The sequence below is a fragment of the Leopardus geoffroyi genome, chromosome B2, assembly GCF_018350155.1.
Source record: "Leopardus geoffroyi isolate Oge1 chromosome B2, O.geoffroyi_Oge1_pat1.0, whole genome shotgun sequence".
Taxonomy (NCBI): Eukaryota; Metazoa; Chordata; class Mammalia; order Carnivora; family Felidae; genus Leopardus; species Leopardus geoffroyi.
The window spans coordinates 66849201-66868009 of record NC_059332.1 but is presented as its reverse complement, the minus strand read 5'-3'; the positions used below and the strand labels follow the sequence as shown (position 1 = coordinate 66868009).

The window sequence follows — 18809 nt, the reverse complement described above, 5'->3', positions numbered from 1 at the left end:
ACGTCCCAAATCAAGCCATGCTTTTCAAACAGGATGTAAGATATGAAAATCCCTGAACAGAAAAAGAAGCTAGAGACTTTGGATGAGTTTTAACAGGGTTTTAACCAGAGTTGTTTATGAACAAATGAGAACTAGCTTTTTTAATGTGTATATATATTGCCAAGCAATGTATTACTGATTCATACTTGGCAAAACTGGAAGAAGAGATGCAGGTAGGTATTCCCTCCTCAAAACATGATATCATAAGAATACTTAAACTCAATTGCGTTTCAACCCGAGTTTCATGTAGATGTTACAAGAAAAGAATAAATTACATGCCAGCAGTTTTGAATACAAATACATTCTTGAATTCTTACATTTCTCTCACATATTTTATACACCTTATTCTTGGATCAGTAATTTTCATACAACAATGAGAAGAATATATGAAAATTATATAATAATTTGCGTTAAGATCAAACCTCTGAGAATATTCTTCTAGGATGTAAGCATGTATATATTTGATGCAGGAATGTTAATCCCTTTGGGATTTATTAAAAGCTTCATGAAAGCATTTTAAAACTCATAATTAAAGCTTTCATCATCAGTACTGAAACTGATAATTTTAGCAATTCCCTGAGGCAGAGGGGTTCTCAAATTGGAATCAGGACTGAATTTTTGAAATTACAATGTGACAATTTCTACAAAGTTTACATGTGGCATGAAATAATGATTTAGCTAGAAAGACTTTTCATCAGGCTCGTCAGTAACAGTATTCACTTTAAATCGATTTTATAGTGATGCCTGTTGAGTGGAGACAAATATGTGGTTGCCATGTCAGAGTCATTCGGGGACACAGAAAGCTCAAATAATGACAAAGGAACCACGCACAGAGCAAGGCAGACTTTCAAACACAATACATGGCAGCCTTGTCGCCTATACAAAACTTGCATTTTACTACTTACAGAATCTAAATATAGGTTGAGTTTTCCATGATCGTGTTCCACTTTCTTCACCGTCTCACTCAGAGGAATTGCATCTGAAGGCACGGTAAAACCACTGAGCAGGTTCACTTCCATAAGGGCCATGCCACTTCTAGCTGGGCCCAAAAACCTAAAACAAAGAGAAAGGATGGAAGGAAGAAAATCCTTTAGGAAAAACCTAAAGCCGTTGGCAAACTATCTTTAGATAAAAATTAAAACTGCCAAGCACTATTCCAAATATTTACTGTTTAGTTGAAGTAAAAATCACTAGAGAAAGTTGTAAAACCCGTAATCCTTTCCTTACAGGTATGAAATTCTGTAATTTTCAACGATATGAGGAATAATAATTTAAAAATGTGTTCATTTGACATGAAATGCCTGCCATGTATCAGCCTTGTGCCTGTAGATCATAACAAGTTCAACCTGGATGCCCTTTCCATGGGCAACTCTGTGTTCTAGGGGTGATTCCAAACTGAATTACATTTTTCATTTTCTCAGAATTTGACAGCACTAAGCTTTCTAGCTGAAAGCCAGGAGCTGAAAAAGAAACTGAAAACTTGACCACTTAACAGTAGACCACCGCCAAGTCTTAAGCAATCTTCTCTTCATCTGGTTTTAGAAAAAGAAGACCAGTAGGGAGAGTCCTTCTCTTTGTTCTCCCACATACTTGGAGCACATTTTGTGTTTTCTTTGGCCACCTGGCGAGAATTACAAGCCTCGGAAAGTTTTGTTACACTACATTGTTCTCTCATCCTGTTGTACACAATGTGAGCATCAAAGGATCTGGGCACCAACAACGTTTTGTCTCCTTTAAAATAAATAGTTTTCTAAAATGAATAGGTGGCAAGAGCTCTTTTGTTTGGAGCAGAAAGAGCCCAATGTGGTTATGGAAAGGAGTTTGTCTCCAACATGAAAGGATCATTGTTAAGTGAGTTCCTGTTGTCCTTTCAGATGGCAAAAGCCAGAAGGGCTGGTAGAGAATCTTGCTTTTTAGAGCAGCAAACAGACGGCTGCCAAACATGACTGATGGAAAAGCCATACAGTTACAACTGCTGACGACAGCTGGCTCAGCGACCCCAAACAAGTGAAACCATCTGTGGGGCGATGCACGCAGCCAGAAGAGATGCTATTGAAAACCATTAAGTGCACTGCAGCTAGAGGTGTTTGTATTTGAGCAGACATTAAAGATGAGAAGAATGGCCAGTCTGCTTAAATACGATGACTTTCAGCACACCATCAAAAGTGCCTTGGTTGACCTGGTCTTTCTACTGGCCCAGGACAGAACTTGTTAAATTACCATGCCATACACAGAAAAATTTATCTGAGATGAGTAAGGGCTTGGACCCTACTGATGGGAATCAAGTGCCTGAAATACCAGTTTTTCTTTCCATTAAATGCCACTGAAAATTTTCATTGAAAATATTTGTATTTTGTATCATATTTTTCTCAGAAGACTAGTAGCAGCATCCAAATCCTTTTTATAAGACCAACCCCTACTTTCACATGAAAACAGTTCCCTTCTCCAGTTTCTCCCAAAAGGCGGGGCGGGGTGGGGAGGGAGGGATATCCTCTATCTATCAAAGTCTATTGTCCCTCTGATTCCTGATGATAGGTTAAGATCTGGAATTCTGCATCCTTTCATGAGCTCTTATAAGTAAAAAGGCCCCATCATGATCTGAATCTTAGTTTCACCTAATTTTCCCCATCTGTTTCTTCAATTGACCTCCCTAAAAGGTAAAATCACTCTCACAGCTCCAAAGACTATGCTGCTTTGCCCATTTCAAAACCAGAATTTTAAACTTACTTTAAACTTACTTACTTAGAAGATTTATTTTTATTAATTTCTGTCTCCCCTCCAAACAGTAAATTCCATGAAGACAGGGCCTGTGTCTTTTTTAAATCACCATTATATTCCAACATCTGACACTGTGTTTGGCACATAATGGAGACTCAAATGATATTTACTGAATGAATGAATGAATGAATGAATGAAGAATGAATAAATGGTGAGTGAATGAATGAGAAAAGCAGGGTTAATAATACCACCTGCTTTATAGAGTTATTGTAAAGATTAAATGAGATGCATGTAAAAGTGCCTGGTATAATGCCTGGCATGTAAATTTGTGATAAGTGTAGGTTATTACTACTTACAATAATAATAATAACTTGATGCTGCTCTTCCAGGGAAGAACCCAATCACAAGCTTTGCAAGGAATAACTTTCTTCTTAGCTAAAAGGAAGTCACTGAAGAAATTCTGATATCCCCCTCCTGCTGGTCCAAAATGCCCAGTAAGGGAAGGAAAGGGGCAAACACATGTGACATTTATACCAAAATCATGAACATGAAGGCCCAAAGATAGTATATCTGTACTAGTATGCCTGCAATGTATCAGCCTTGTGCCTGTAGATTATAACAGGTTCAATCTGGATGCCCCTTCCGTGGGCAACTCTGTGTTTTAGGGGTGATTCCAGATGAATTTCATTTTTCATTTTCTTCAGTTTCTAGTAGCAGTAACGAAGGAGACTGGATTCAACAAGAAATGGCTAAAAAGGTTGGCCACCGGGGGCAATACTCAGAGATGACTCTGAAGAGCATCTGCCAGCTCAGTACCACATCAGTGACTTCCAGCCCAACAACAAGCTAAGCTCAACCAGATCACTATGGGCTGTTTAAAAAGAGCAAACAGCAGCTCCTCAATGTCAATGCATCTTTACAGTAACTCCCGACATTACATCAAATCATGCAGAGGTAAGAGGACTGACAAGGAAGAAACTGTAAAGTCTCTTGATTCAAGAACCTTCTAAAGGATTTGCTCTCAAACTTGTGTGTGCATTAGAATGACCAAGAAAGCTGAAGAAGGCAGCTCACAGACTCTGAATCTGTGAAGTCTGTGAGTGGGAACCCCTTTTCCTTTTGACAAGATCTTCAGATGCTTTGGATACAGAACAAATTTAAGAATCGCCTTATTAAGTACTCCTAGAAGCTAAAAGTGCCTATTTATCCAAGGTGAGGACCTTCTAAACTGGAAGATTTCCACTGTGTCTAAAAACCCCATTCTCTTCATTAAATTTGCGTATTCTTATGAAGTCTTGGGATAAAAGCATAACACTAAAGGTTAAATATGAAACTGGAATAATTATTTGACAGAAAATTACTAACTGCCAAGAAATAAATGATATTAGAGTTTAAACATGATTGGTTCATTTAAAGTTTTCTTAAATTAGACCTACATTTTATTAACATTTTCTATTCAGATTTGTTATGAATACAAGGAAAACTTGTAAACAATTTTGGACACACTGAAAAATACTTAAATAGAATTAAACAGAATTTCTAATTTGTAATTGGAAGTGTAATCATAACTAAAATCTTTGTTAAATGTAACTCCTTATATTGGTATAGTTAGATAACTACATATATACAATAAAACCTTCAAATCTATTTTTTTAAGAGAAAGGACTTAAACAGATACCAACCTTGTACACACATTCAAATTCAAGTGATTTATATCATCCTTATTGTCTTTGACAGCAACATCTAAATCAAAGGCTTCTTGGTCTTGAACAGATCTTCGTCTTCTGGAGGAACCCGAATCTTTCACATTATAAATAACATTGAGCTGCAATAAATAATAAATTAACATAAATACTAAACTGGTAATAAACTATTAGCAATATATTACCACCATTATGTATTATAAATATCAGGTAATGATTCTCTTTGGGATAAACCCAACTAGAACTGTAATCTTCAATCAAGGAAAAAGCTAGTTTTACTAGCTAAAAAAGTACTATTATTAACAAGTGTTATAAAAGCTTATAAGAAATGATTTTTAAAATTGAGGGAATTGTTAGCTAATACTCCAAAACAAGTATAGACCTTCACGATATTATGGGTATGGCTTTTTTTCCTTCCAAAGAATGTAAAACATTCCCTTTAGGAAAAGAAGCGATACTACTGCCTATCTCCTCTTGAGAGCATCCGCTAACTCCTAAGTTCTGCTGCTCAACTGGTGTCATTTTTCACAAACGGGAACCTTAGAAACTCTCAGTAAAATAAATCAAAAATAAAACATTCAAGAACGCTGGTTGAACAGAAACCTGTTCAATTACTCAGCATTCTTTTTGACCATATAACATTTTTCAAAGATGATAAAACAAATGATGAATTTCAAGACAACTTGGTCTTTTTCAGCAAATACTCTGTGCCTACCACTAGTGTGAAAGGTACTGTGGGGACACTGGGCAAGTGTAAGGGCAAGTTTTGTTTTTTGTTTTTTGTTGGTTTTTTTTTGTTTGTTTTTGTTTTTGTTGTTATTTTTTTTCCCCAAAGAGTTCCTAAGATCAGAAGCTCTGGAATACACTCAAAATTTCCTACACCTGCCTCATGCCAAGTTGAATTGGAACCTATTGCAATTTTGTACCTTTTCCACCTATTTTGATACCACAATTCATAAGCCTTATTGTTGCTATGTAATGTTGTATTTTTTTTATACTTAAATCACACACACACACACACACACACACACACACACACACACACACACACCCTCAGAACTAAACACCTAGTACCCACTGTAGATTTTCACACTTCAAATTTTTTTTAATTTTATTTCTTTACTTTTGGGGGGGTGGAGCATGAGCACGTGTGTGAGCAGGGGAAGAGCAGAGAGACAGGGAGAGATAGAGAATCTCAAGCAGGTTCTGCACTGTCAGCGCTGGAGCCTGACACGGGTCTTGAACCCATGAACTGTGAGATCATGACCTGAGCCGAAACCAAGAGTCAGACACTTCACTGACTGACTGAGCCACCCAAGTGCCCCTGATTTTCACACTTTAAAAAATATTCTTTCTAAGCCTTCCTCTTTCAAACCTAAGAATTACAACTTTTTATTCTGCTACACCTAGCTCATATAATCCTTCATTCCCTTGATCATTCTGGTTATCTCACTCTGGATATTCTCTAACTCTTTCTGGAACCACAATTAAAATTTTAGAATATTCTTAGATGAGCTGAAGAATGGTTTCATAAAATTGGAGAGACGGTCTCTGTTATTTCCATCATCCTCGTTCCAGTGGCATGCAATTGTCGTTAGAGACCAACGTCATCAGGAAACAAACAAGAACTACAAAATGTGTCCTCTGGATCATAATTAATACTCATCTATAACGTAGTATTAGGGTTAATGTTTGACCTACAAAAAGCTCAACTGCCCATTCAGAAAACTTTGAGATGTCTTGCAGTTTATTTCCAACAGTTTAGCATTTTAGTACTTCAAAGAGGTTAACACTTACTGCAAACCTGAGAAGTTTCTTTGCTTTTCTGTATCCAGAGTGCTTACAAAAATATCAACTAAAAGAAATCTCAGTAACTATTTCTGGGTGACCAACTTTTTTGCAATTTGTTTCTCCATCATGAGAAGTGCCTATAAGATTTCTGCATGTTGATACAAATTGGGAATAGTGAGTGTTCTGACCAGCAGGTACCATTTTTTTTTTTAACAATTTATTCATTTTTGAGAGACAGAGCATGAGCAAAGGAGGGGCAGAGAGAGAAGGAGACACAGAATCTGAATCAGGGTCCAGGCTCTGAGCTGTCAGCACAGAACCTGATGTGGGGCTTGAACCCATAAACCGCGAGATCGTGACCTGGGCTGAAGTCAGATGCTTAACCGACTGAGCCACCCAGGCACTCCAGTAGGTACCACATTTACTGCTGTGTTCCTTCAAAACTCAAGTAAAACTCATTTGGCTTCAGTAATTCGTCTACATTTGGTTTATCAAGAATCAATTCCGACCAATTTGGTGACTTAAGTACATATAGTTTTTCAATTATACCTAAAATAGCCTTTGTATTTACTTTTAGATTTGCTATTTGCATTGAAAGACAGCTTGGGAATGAGAATTTTTACATGGCCTTTGTTAGTAAAGACAAATATAAATTATTCACCCTTTTCTTTTTCTATCCTTTTTGTTGGATACTATTCCTTTTAACTGTGATCATTTTTCCTTGATTTTTAAAAAACATTTACTAATATGTTTTGAATATCATACAAAATAATCTTAGAATCACTTAGAAATAATTCTATCTGCCCTCCTTAGCTAGTGTATCTGTCCTTTCAACTAGAATACTTGTATGGTTTTTTGGAAAAGTAACTTTCCTCTATCATAGCAATTTTTTAACTTTCTCAGTTACTCTTTCAGAGTTTTTTTGGTTTGTATATTCTAACCAAACACATAACCATTTTTGGTCCCATCACATATTGTTTTTGGTTTCCAGTAAGATTATGTCAAGTCCTGGGGTATGTGGGTGGCTCAGTTGGTTAATGGCTCAGGTCATGATCTCATGGTTCATGAGTTCGAGCTCCACATCAGACTCTGTGCTGACAGCTCGGAGCCTGGAGCTTCCTTCAGATTCTGTGTCTCCCTTTTTCTCTGCTCCTCCTGCACTCATGCTCTGCTTCTCTCTCTCTCTCCCAAAAATAAATGAACATGAAAAAAAATTTTTTTTAAAGATTATGTCAAGTCCCTGTAATTTTCAATGTATTATGTACTATAATAACTATTCGATTCAGGATTTTACATACTATTTTGATTTTATTCTAGCCCTATTGCACCATTAAGGGTAAGTTTCGTTGGATTTTATTCTTATAACAAAGCACTAAATGTATCATGCTCTAATTGTTTTATTTACTATTGTATAAGATTTTCCATTAAAAGGACACATTTCCTATCTTTAAGTCAATTCCTTATAATACCACGTTGACCTTTATGTTTTTAAATGGATATTAAAAAGTTATAGGTAAAATTTAAAATGTATTTATTTATCAAGTCATAGTAGAAACTCTCCCAGCATTAGAATTTCTGAGCTGTATTTTCACAAAAAAAGTGAAAGTTGGGAGTTCCCAACAAGTCACATGAATCACATTGGAAAAATTAATCCTAACTTCAAAAAGCATATGATACTCAAGAAATATTTTTCCAAGGTTATCAATCCATTTGGTTACTGTCAACTGACTACTAGTAACATCTCTAATACTTTTTATTCAAGAGAGTGATCTATCTTGCCTAAGTCCACAGAAATAAATCCTCAAGAATTTTATACATTAAGTTAAAGATTTATCAGTACCCCCCAAAATTATTAAAACAAGCCATATTTAACTAAACAAAAATAAACATTGTTACATACCTGACAAATCGCAAATCCAAAACCACTTGCGGAAATATTAACTGCAGTTGGCTGTACCACTGAAAGCTGAATAAAGGTGGAAAAAAGGTGAATAAGGTTAATATTCCATATCTAGGTCCTTCCAGGTAGCACAAGAGATCAGTGTTATCCCTCACTAGGAGTGTATGCCATCTGTGAAAAGCTCTAAGAATTTTGCACAGTCTCACATATCAAAAGCTATGGGCTCATCAGAGAAGAGAGGTGAAGACAGATGAAGGGACACTCTCCACACACCCTCACCTTTGCCCTTTGGAAGGGCACATCAGTGCCATAGTCAGGGCTGCCCTTCTGAAGCAGGAAAGACAAGAAACAAAGGTCATCTCCCTCCTCCAGTCTCCCTTAGTCAGCACCTAATCTTCTGGCCTTCCCACGAACCCAGTGGCACATGATCATTGATTATGATTAACACTATTCCTTCTCTTCTATCACTATTCCTCTTCCTCATTTTTCAGCCTTGAAGTTAGCACTTTCATCCCTCACTCTCAACTTCCCACAAGGTTAACCACAGGAATAAAGTTAGGGTCTAGAATAGTCCTTTATTAACGTTTCAAAGGAAGAATCCTACTACTGGCTCTACCAATTCTCCTAAGAGGACATGTGGTCTAGCTAAAAAAGAACATGGCCTGAAATCATGGGTTCAAACCCTAGCTCTACTATTACTAGCAACATAATCTTAAACAAGTTACTTAACCTCTGTCTCAGCTTCAGTTTTATCATGTGCATGGTGGGGATGAAAGTACTTACTTTCTTAGTGTCGGTTTGAGAAGTAAATGCAATAGCACATGTAAAGAAATCTGGCACAGTGCCTGCAAAGAATAGGAACTCAACAGGTGTGTTCATTCTTTTCCCAATATGATAGAGCCCATGGTTCCTCCTTTTCCAAATCTTTCCAAAGTTCCCATCCCCTCCTTTCTTCCCCAGCTCAGCAGTTCAACCAACGGAGGACACTCCTTCCCCCCAGTCCCTTTACAAGGCTCTAGAAACAAGTCTTTGTTGAAGTCGATAGAATGGAAATAAAATAGCATTCCAGCATAAGGAATCATCCACATGGAATTTTAAATAACCACCCCCTTGTCCATACCTCTGCCATCTGGAGAAGAAAGCGGTTCTGTCTGTCAATCTGAAACTTTATAGGACTTGGTGAACTGGGCCCCATCACAGTCACTTGGACGTTTGTACTTTCTGTGTTCATTAGAGCTGCAAATTCAGATAGGGCCTTCAAGGCCACAATGGTGTCCTGTTGAGGAAAGAACAACATGTGTGCATGTAAGTATATATCAAGGTCACCAAAGAGTAAATTTAGTAATGTTTAGGACACCCACTATGCATTCATCCACCTTCCTTGAGAGTGGAGCTCTCCTTTATTCATTTTTGAATGTCCTTGACCTACAGTACAGGAGAGGTGTGGAAAATATCCGCTGATTGAAGCTGAGTATCTACTGTATCAGTTACCATACATGAAAGATGACCAACATAATGGGGAACTAATTTATTCCATATACATATCAGATACGTTGTTTATATCAGTGATGAGAAAAAATTAAAATGAGTAATTCAGACCTTTGACTTAAGGTACCAAATTTTTTAATTGCCAATTTTATGAAGTCATGAAAAAAGCAATCATATACTTCCTTTAAAACATTACGTATATATTTAAACTATTAATTAGTTTAAAAAATTAAAAACTATGGGGCGCCTGGGTGGTGCAGTCGGTTAAGCATCCGACTCTTGATCTCGGCTCAGGTCATGACTTCATGGTTCGTGAGTTCGAGCCCCACATCAGGCTCTGCACCAGAGTGCTTGGGATTGTGTCTCTCCTCTCTGCCCCTCCCAGGCTTGTGTGTGTGCACTCTCTCTCAAAATAAATAAATAAACATTAAAAAAGTTAAAAACTATCATCACTCACCTGGGTAGATGCAAAACCTCCCAAGCTATTCCTTTGCCTGCTTAGCCACCTCATAATCGGGATTCCCTCAGAAACCTGATATTGCAGGAAGTGTGAAAGTAGCGCATAGGCTGCAATTTCAATATCCAGGGAGCGTGGCTGCCAGGATTCAGAAAGTTTAGACTCTGAAGACACCCAGAATTGCATGCCTCCTGCAAAAGACAAGGAATAATAGTCTGACCAACTGAACAAAAATTACATTTTATACCATTAAATATCCCTACACTGGTCCAAGTTCTACCTGACTATATATAAAAATATATACGTATATATTTATGCCATGCAAATACATGTGTATTCACAAACACAGACACACATATAAACATTCACTTATATGTCACTTTCTAAACTATCATAACTTTTAAATTTTCATCCTTTTCCTCTTGCTTATATTTTAGAATGTTTTGATGAAAATAATTTCCCAAGAGAAATCCCACATGTTTGGCTCGAGACTAAACAGCTATAAATAAGAAAAAACATATACTCTAGAAGATTTCTGACCAGGCCATCCCCAAAATATTTTAGGATACATTAGAAAGAACCCTGTTCTGGGAATCTGCCATTAACCAGCTCTAATGTTCTAGGAAACCTCGCTTTTTTTTTTTTCATTATCTGAAACTTGGTGTTATAAGTTCAAAATCCAAGGCCCCAAGAAAAAATGAAGGACTCTGGCCAACTTGACAATCTTCCTAGAAATATCCCTGCTGCCCCCAGAGGAACATCTTACTTGGTGCTCCCTACCCCTTTCAAATATTACTCTTTAGATGATGATTACACTTAGGTGGAATGTGAAATAACTACCACTTGTACAAGCAGAGAAGGAATACCAAGGACTTCCATCTCTGTATAATAATCTATCCCCAGCACTGCAACAGGCAAAAAAAAAAAAAAAAAAAAAAAATAGTAAGAATTCATTTTAAGGTACCGCTAACAATAATGCAATATTTTTCACACTCTTAGATCACTTTCTGTAGTGTAGTGTGGAAAACACTTTCTACAATTATCCCTTCTTGAATTAACAGGGCTTTGAATCAGTAGACATTACCTAAAATTATTTCTGCCCACCCATCCCCATCTCTGTGTCTGTCTGTCTATCTACCTATCTCTCTCTCTCTCTCCCTCACACACCCACACCACTCCCTGGATCCCTGACCAAAGAGGCCATTTGGGAAGTAGCAACACCTGTACTTTTTGTCCTGTTGTAGTTCATTAAAACAAAAAGTCATCCAACTCACTAACAGCATTTTGTGGCATTCGCATTCTATGAGTTAGCATATTCATTCAAATTTTGAACATTTGCTAGGAGTTATTCCCATTTTACATCTAGGGAAACTGAAGCTTATAAAAGCAAGTAGCAGAACCAGAATTCAAACCCAAGTCTCTCCACAACCCAACATCCTACGGACCATTGAAGGCCACCCTTCAGAAATGGTATCAGAGAACTCAAAAGGTAACTGACATAGGACAGAACATATCTAAAAGAAGGAAACAACCAAGCCCCGAATTCTCTAGAAAACTCAGGGAGAGCAGAAGCAGCCACGTCAGACCCATTTGATCTCATCTGCATTTCATTTTTCTTCCATTTCACAAATTTTTTTAACGTTTATTTATTTTTGAGAGACAGAGAGAGACACAGCATGAGTAGGGGAGGGGCGGAGAGAGAGGGAGACACAGAATCCAAAGCAGGCTCCAGGCTCTGAGCTGTCAGCACAGGGCCTGATGCAGGGCTCAAACTCACTAACCATGAGATCATAGCCTGAGCCAAAGTTGGACACTTAATCCACTGAGCCACCCAGGCACCCCTCTTCACATTCTGAAGATATAAATGTTATCAACTTCATATCTGGCTTACAAAGCCTTTTCACATAATTTATATATTTCATAATGCATAGCAGTCTAACAATCTCAAATGACCCCATGCATTACCTTCTTGTTCTGCTCTCCAAGTCAGCATATTCAAAGCTTCCTTGGCTTTAGGGCTCCCCACAGATGACAGTGCATAAGTTATAAGAGCTAAAGTATAATTGTCTGAAATTCCTCTATTAAATTCAGACTCCAAAAAGTTGATAGACTCTTGTATATCAATATTAGGCTAGAAAAAAAAACATATATTTTACTATTCAAAATAACCCATAACCACACATTTAAATGAAAAGTATTTTTAAACATTTATTCAAAAAATAATTTCAGTGTCTGTTAAGCCCCTAACTTTGTCCTAGGCAATAGGAATCAATGATGATCATTGACATTTAAATATTTGCTATTCATTTTGAAAATAACATTGCTTTTGAAAAAGAAATGCAGGAATCATACCCATTTATAATTGCAGAAAAAACAATAAGATATCTAAGAATAAACCTAACCAAAAAGGTGAAAGACCTGTACTCTGAAAACTATAAAACACTGATGAAAGAAATTGAAGATGACACAAACAAATGAAAAGACATTTCATGCTAAGGGACAGGAAGAACACATTTGTTAAAATGTCTATACTACCCAAAGAAATCTACACATTTAATACAATCCCTCTCAAAATACCACCAGCATTTTTCACAGAGCTAGAACAAACACTCCTAAAATTTGTATGGAACCACAAAAGACCCTGAATAGCCAAAGCAATCTTGAAAAACAAAAGCAAAGCTTGAAGGCATCACAATTCCAGAATTCAAGTTATATTATGAAACTGTAGTAATCAAAACAGTATGGTAGTGGCACAAAAACAGACACACATATCAACAGAATAGAAAATCCAGAAATGAACTCACAACTACATGGTCAATTAATCTTTGATAAAGTAGGAAAGAATATCCCATAGGAAAAAGTCTCTTCAACAAATGGTGTTGGGAAAACTAGACAGCAACATGCAAAAGAATGAAACTGGACCACTTTCTTATACCATTCACAAAAATAAATTCATAATTGATTAAAGACCTAAATATGAGACCTGAAACCATAAAACCCTAGAAGAGAACACAGGCCTCTTTGACACTGGCCATAGTAACTTCTTTCTAGGTATGTCTCCTGAAGGCAAGGGAAACAAAAGCAAAAATAAACTATTGGGAATACATCAAAATAAAAAGCTTCTGCACAGCAAAGAAAACAATCAATAAAACTAAAAGGCAAACCTATGGAATGAGAAAAGATATTTGCAGATTACATACCCGATAAAGGGTTAGTATCCAAAATGTATAAAGAAATGATACAACTCAATACCCAAAAAGCAAATAATCCTATTAAAAATGGACAGAAGAGGGGCACCTGGTTGGCTTGGTCAGTGGATCATATGCCTCTTGATCTTGGGGCTATGAGTTTGAGCCCCATGTTGGGTGTAGCGATTACTTAAAAATAAATCTTTTTAAAAATGGGCAGAAGATATGAATAGACAGTTTTCTAAAGAAGACATACAGATGGCAATGGGTAAATCAAAAGATGCTCAACATCACTCATCATCAGGGAAATGTAAATCAGAACTACAATGAGATATCACCTCACACCTGTCAGAATGACTAAAATCAACAACACAAGAAACAGCAGGTGTTGGCAAGGATATGGAGAAACGGGAACCCTCTTGCACTGTTGGTGGGAATGCAAACTGGTACAGTCACTCTGGAGGTTCCTCAGAACATTAAAAATAGAACTACCCTACCATCCAGCAATTTCACTACTAGGCACTTACCCAAAGAATACAAAAATACTGATTCGAAGGGATACATGCACCCCAATGTTTATAGCAGCATTGTCTACAATAGTTAAATTATGAAAACAGCCCCAGTGTCCACCAACTGATGAATGGATAAAGAAGATGTAGTACACATACAAACACACACACACACACACACACACACACACACACACACACACCACACACTGCAATAGTACTCAGCCATAAAAAAGAATTAAATCTTGCCATTTGCAATGACATGGATGGAGCTAGAAAGTATTATGCTAAGCAAAATAAGTCATAGAAAGACAAATACCATAGGATTGCACTCAGATGCAGAATTTAAAAAACAAAACAAATAAAAAACAAATGAACAAAAGAGGTAAAAATGAGGGAGAGGCAAATGGACTCTTAACTATAGAGAACAAACTGATGGTTATCAGAGGGGAGAATAATGGGGAGATGGGTGAAATAGGTGATGGGGACTAAAGCAGTACACTTGTGATGAGCACCAGGTGATGTATGGAAGTGTTGAATCACTAAATTCTACACCTGAAAGAAATATTACACTGTATGTTAAGTAACTGGAATTTAAGTAAAAACAGAAAGGAAGGAAAGAAAAGAAAAAAAATTTAAAAAGAAAAGAACACTGCTTTCCAGTTTTTATGAGTAAATAGGCACCATTCCGTAGAAGGAATAAGAAATAAAAAATAGAATTTTTTCTACCATTTAATATCATGAATTCAGATGAGAGCACAAAATATAGCTTGAGAAAAATGTTACTCATATCTGATCTCAGGTGTTAAGGCTCTAAATTTAGGGGAAAGTTTATCTTCCATGTGCCTAGTACCGGACTAGGGAAATGGCAGGAGCTTACAACAGAGAATGGCTGTTTTCAATCATGTGAAATATAGCTGGCATTAAGGCAATAAAGGCATCAATCACGGAGACAGCTCTGGAGCGTAATTAAGCTCATTAGCATAACTTTCCATGTATACACATTCTCATCCAGACATCCATGCCTATTTAACATGCTTTTTAGAGTGTCGGTGTACTATGTACTAAATTAGCAGACATGGTCATTGCTCCATATTATTTTAGAAATTAAAAAAAATCCTTTGCAATCTAAATGTGCTAGAATACATTCCAAAATTCTGAAGAATTTTCTTTCCCCTAAGAAATTAACCTTTCCAATGATAAAATATGTATTGATTTACCTTACCAATAGCAAGTACAAAAACAGTTATATTAAAAAGAATTTTTAGAATTCTCTTTGTTATTCTGAAAGAGTGGGTTAATATTTCAGTTTCAGTTTCTAAAATAAAGCCAGAAATGCAAAGCCAAAGGTGTCCAAATTCAGACCTCAAAACTGATATACAATTGCAAAAGTCTTTAAGTTTCCAGACATTTGATCCATCAAGACCTACCTTCCTTGCGATTTTCCACCCATCATTTATTAAATTAAAGATTAAATACCTGATATTTTTTATAGCCCAGGAGAGAAGTCACAATATAAGCTGTAAGTGTCACTGGACTTTTATTGCCACCTTGAAGCTCACTATGGATCACTCTTCCTGGCTCCCAAAATTCACCATTGGATTTCTGACGTCCTTTGAGCCAAGTATATGTTCTGTGTAACACATTCTCATCAATATCTATGTAAGGATCAGCTTCAAGGAAACATCTTAAAACAAAAGCTGACAACCTAGGTGAGAAAGGAGAAAAAACATATAAAATACACTCTATGAAGTCCTCTAACAGTGAACGAGAAAATATCAACAATAACAACATATTTTCTACCAGAAGATTCACCAAAGGATGATCACTAAAGAAAGAACAAAGGTAAGAAAGACAACCAAGAAACAACATAAACATCTCAGCCCAGCTGGTGGATACATTTTCCACTTGAGTGTGGTCAAGAAATTCCAGGTCAACTCACAAAATCCCAGATTTGGAAAGGAATTTAGAAATCATCTAATCCCGCCTTATTATTTTATAGATTGGGAATTCAACACTCCAGGAGAGTTGAAGAAATTGTCCAAAGTTATCATCTTTGGACTTTTCCAGGTATTTACCAAAGAAGATCCCACCACACACTTCACTCAGCCCTAAAGCCATGGATTAACTATATATAATTCACAGTCAAACCAGAATACGTTAAACTAGCAAAAATGGATAGTTTCTCTCCTATGAGACAGGAGTCAGAACATTACAGCCTACAAACCAAATCTGTCTGGGCCAAATCTGGTCCTTGTGCCAAATCCAGCCCAGGGTCTATTTATGTGTGCCTCTCTTCCACCACCCTCCACCTGAGCATGGTTTTTAAAAATTTTTTTTTCAATGTTTATTTATTTTTGGGACAGAGAGAGACAGAGCATGAATGGGGGAGGGGCAGAGAGAGAGGGAGACACAGAATCAGAAACAGGCTCCAGGCTCTGAGCCATCAGCCCAGAGCCCGACGCGGGGCTCGAACTCACAGACCGCAAGATCATGACCTGGCTGAAGTCGGACGCTTAACCAACTGCGCCACCCAGGCACCCCTGAGCATGGTTTTTAAAGGGAAGGAAGGAAGGGAGGAAGGGAGGAAGGGAGGAAGGGAGGAAGGGAGGAAGGGAGGAAGAGAGAAAGAAAGAAAGAAAGAAAGAAAGAAAGAAAGAAAGAAAGAAAGAAAGAAAGAAAGAAAGAAAGAAAGAAAGAAAACCAGAGACTTTATGTGCCTGCAATGCCTAACATATTTACTATCTGAGCCTTTATAGCAAAAGTTTGCCAATGCTTGCTACAGAACAATATTTCACCTAAATATTTAGATGAAAATATCATCAAGCAATAAAACACTGAAACCTTTCTATTTATGGATCTATATCCTGATGCATGCCAAAAGAAAATCTGAAGCAGATATGGTTCATCCTATGAAATGTTTAGTGTGATAAATATCACCAATATTCAGTAATATCTGGTCCTCTATTTTACTTTGAGTATGCAGAGAAATTCACCTCTTTGCCCTTTTGAAGTTAAGCATGGCCATGTGACCAGCTCTGATAATGATAAACTGAGAAGAAATGTTGCACCCAGGTTGAAGCACCTAAAGATTACCAGTGGTGGATACTCCAGCCTTCTCCTTCCAGGCTGCTGCAAGCCTGGAGCCTCCTGGTGAGATGGTGGCTGTTGAGCAGATTACAGAGCCCCCTGCCGACCCAAAGAAGAAATGCAGCCTGAGCAAGAAAAACCCTTGTTAAGGGATTTTAGGGGCGGTTGTTACCACAGTGTGCCTTGTCTAACCTGACTGCTACAGTTAGTCAATCTTCTTCTGAGTGAAATGTAGAATTAACAATAGTTCAAGGAGAGAAAGTAATCATCCAAAATCAGCCACACATAGATTCCATTCTGGAGGAAATGTGGATGTTTATTACTTAATTCTATCACTGTTTTCCGCAAAAAAAAAAATAATAATAATAATAATAACCTTAAAGAAACAACGTTGACTGTGTTAACACAAAATTTGTATTGACCATGTCTGATTAAGAAAAGAACTATGTTGGAGCACCTGGGTAGCTCAGTCAGCTGAGCATCCGACTCTTGATTATGGTTCAGGTCATGATCACAGGATGGTGGGATCAAGCCCTGTGTCAGGCTCCACACTGAGTGAGGGAGTATAGGAGCCTCTCTCCTCCCTCTGCCCTCCCTCTGCTTGAATGGTCTCTCTCTAATAAAAAACTTTTAAAAAATAAAGAAAAGAACTATGTCACAATCACTCAGTATTTCTAACCCGTTTTTCTTGTCAATGACACAATCATTGTAAGTATTTTTATTGTTTTTCTAACCACAAAAAAAAAGGATGTATGACTTATCTTTTCTAAATAAAAACACTTTACTTATTATTGCTTTAAAACCATATTTTAAAAGGAAAATCTACTTTAAAGCCAGGCAATAGGAAAAGAAACCTACAAGGCTATACACACAGGGACACATCTGTCAATTTCATGGCCATTTTGAGAGCCCTTTGGCTATTAACTGACAATTAATTGGCTAATGAGAGCCCATTCATGGCAGATTTGTTCTGTTAGTAAAACACTTACCAAGTACTACCAGAAGGGTCATCATTCCCAAAAGCACTGAAAGAGCCATCTTCCCTCTGATAGAGAAGTTCTCTCTGATAACCTGAAGACACAAAAATAGATAATCAATGTATCACAACTTGAAATGAATGAGTTTCTAATCATGACTCTATACTGAGGAAACATGAACAGAGAATGGGAAAGAAGATACCAAATTAACAACTAATATTGAATACTTTCTACATTAAGTGCTGTGAGAGATTTAAAATATCAACACTTTTTAAGTAGAATGTGTAAAATAAGAACTGTGATAACCCCAAATTAAATTCAGAAGAATACTATAACAGAGACAACATTTCTAGCCATTTTAAAGCAAGCAAAATTAAAGGCCAAGTTTTGTTTAACTCTGTAGTGTTGACTACAATAGTTTCCATGCTTAATCATATAAAACTGTTTGTACCTAAAATATCATAATTAAAGTTTAAGGCTAAAATGAAAAGTAAAAATACTTTCAATTTTTAGGCCAACAATAGCAGGGGAAAATTGTTAAATAATCTAAGAGAATTGCTTTAAAATTTTTTGGCCATGGCCAACTGAGGTAAACCAAAGGACCAACTGGTGTACCAACCACCTCAATCCAAATTCTCACTACAAAAAAAAAAGAAAGAAAAAAACATGGGGTGCCTGGGTTGTTCAGCCTGTTAAGTGTCTTTCACCTCAGGTCAGGATCTCACGGTTCATGAGTTTGAGCCCCACATAGGGCTTTGTGCAGACAACTCAGAGCTTCGGTTTCTCTCTCTCTCTCTCTCTCAAAAATAAATAAACGTTTTAAAAAATTAAAAAAACAAAAAACAAAAAAGAACCCAGCAGTGGTAATGAAGTCTCACTATACAAGTAAATCGAGGAGGGGGTTAAGGCTCATGTAGCTGCTTTAATAAAAGCAGATGATTCATATTCA

General features: G+C 37.0%; 1 protein-coding gene across 6 annotated transcripts in view; it reads right to left on the bottom strand.

Moving 5' to 3' along the window:
- The window catches only part of CD109 (CD109 molecule), a 172801-nt gene that overhangs the window by 10663 nt on the left and 143329 nt on the right, over positions 1-18809 (bottom strand). For all 6 annotated transcript variants that reach the window (XR_006717338.1, XM_045498782.1, XM_045498781.1 and 3 more), the window contains 8 exons: positions 17873-17954; positions 15273-15501; positions 12062-12227; positions 10097-10287; positions 9272-9427; positions 8152-8217; positions 4440-4582; positions 945-1092 (listed from right to left, as the gene is read on the bottom strand). Coding sequence is in view for 5 of the 6 variants with exons in the window: in XM_045498782.1 (XP_045354738.1) it covers positions 945-1092; positions 4440-4582; positions 8152-8217; positions 9272-9427; positions 10097-10287; positions 12062-12227; positions 15273-15501; positions 17873-17954 (1181 nt within the window). In the remaining variant the exon portion in view is untranslated. The remainder of the gene's footprint in view (positions 1-944; positions 1093-4439; positions 4583-8151; positions 8218-9271; positions 9428-10096; positions 10288-12061; positions 12228-15272; positions 15502-17872; positions 17955-18809) is intronic.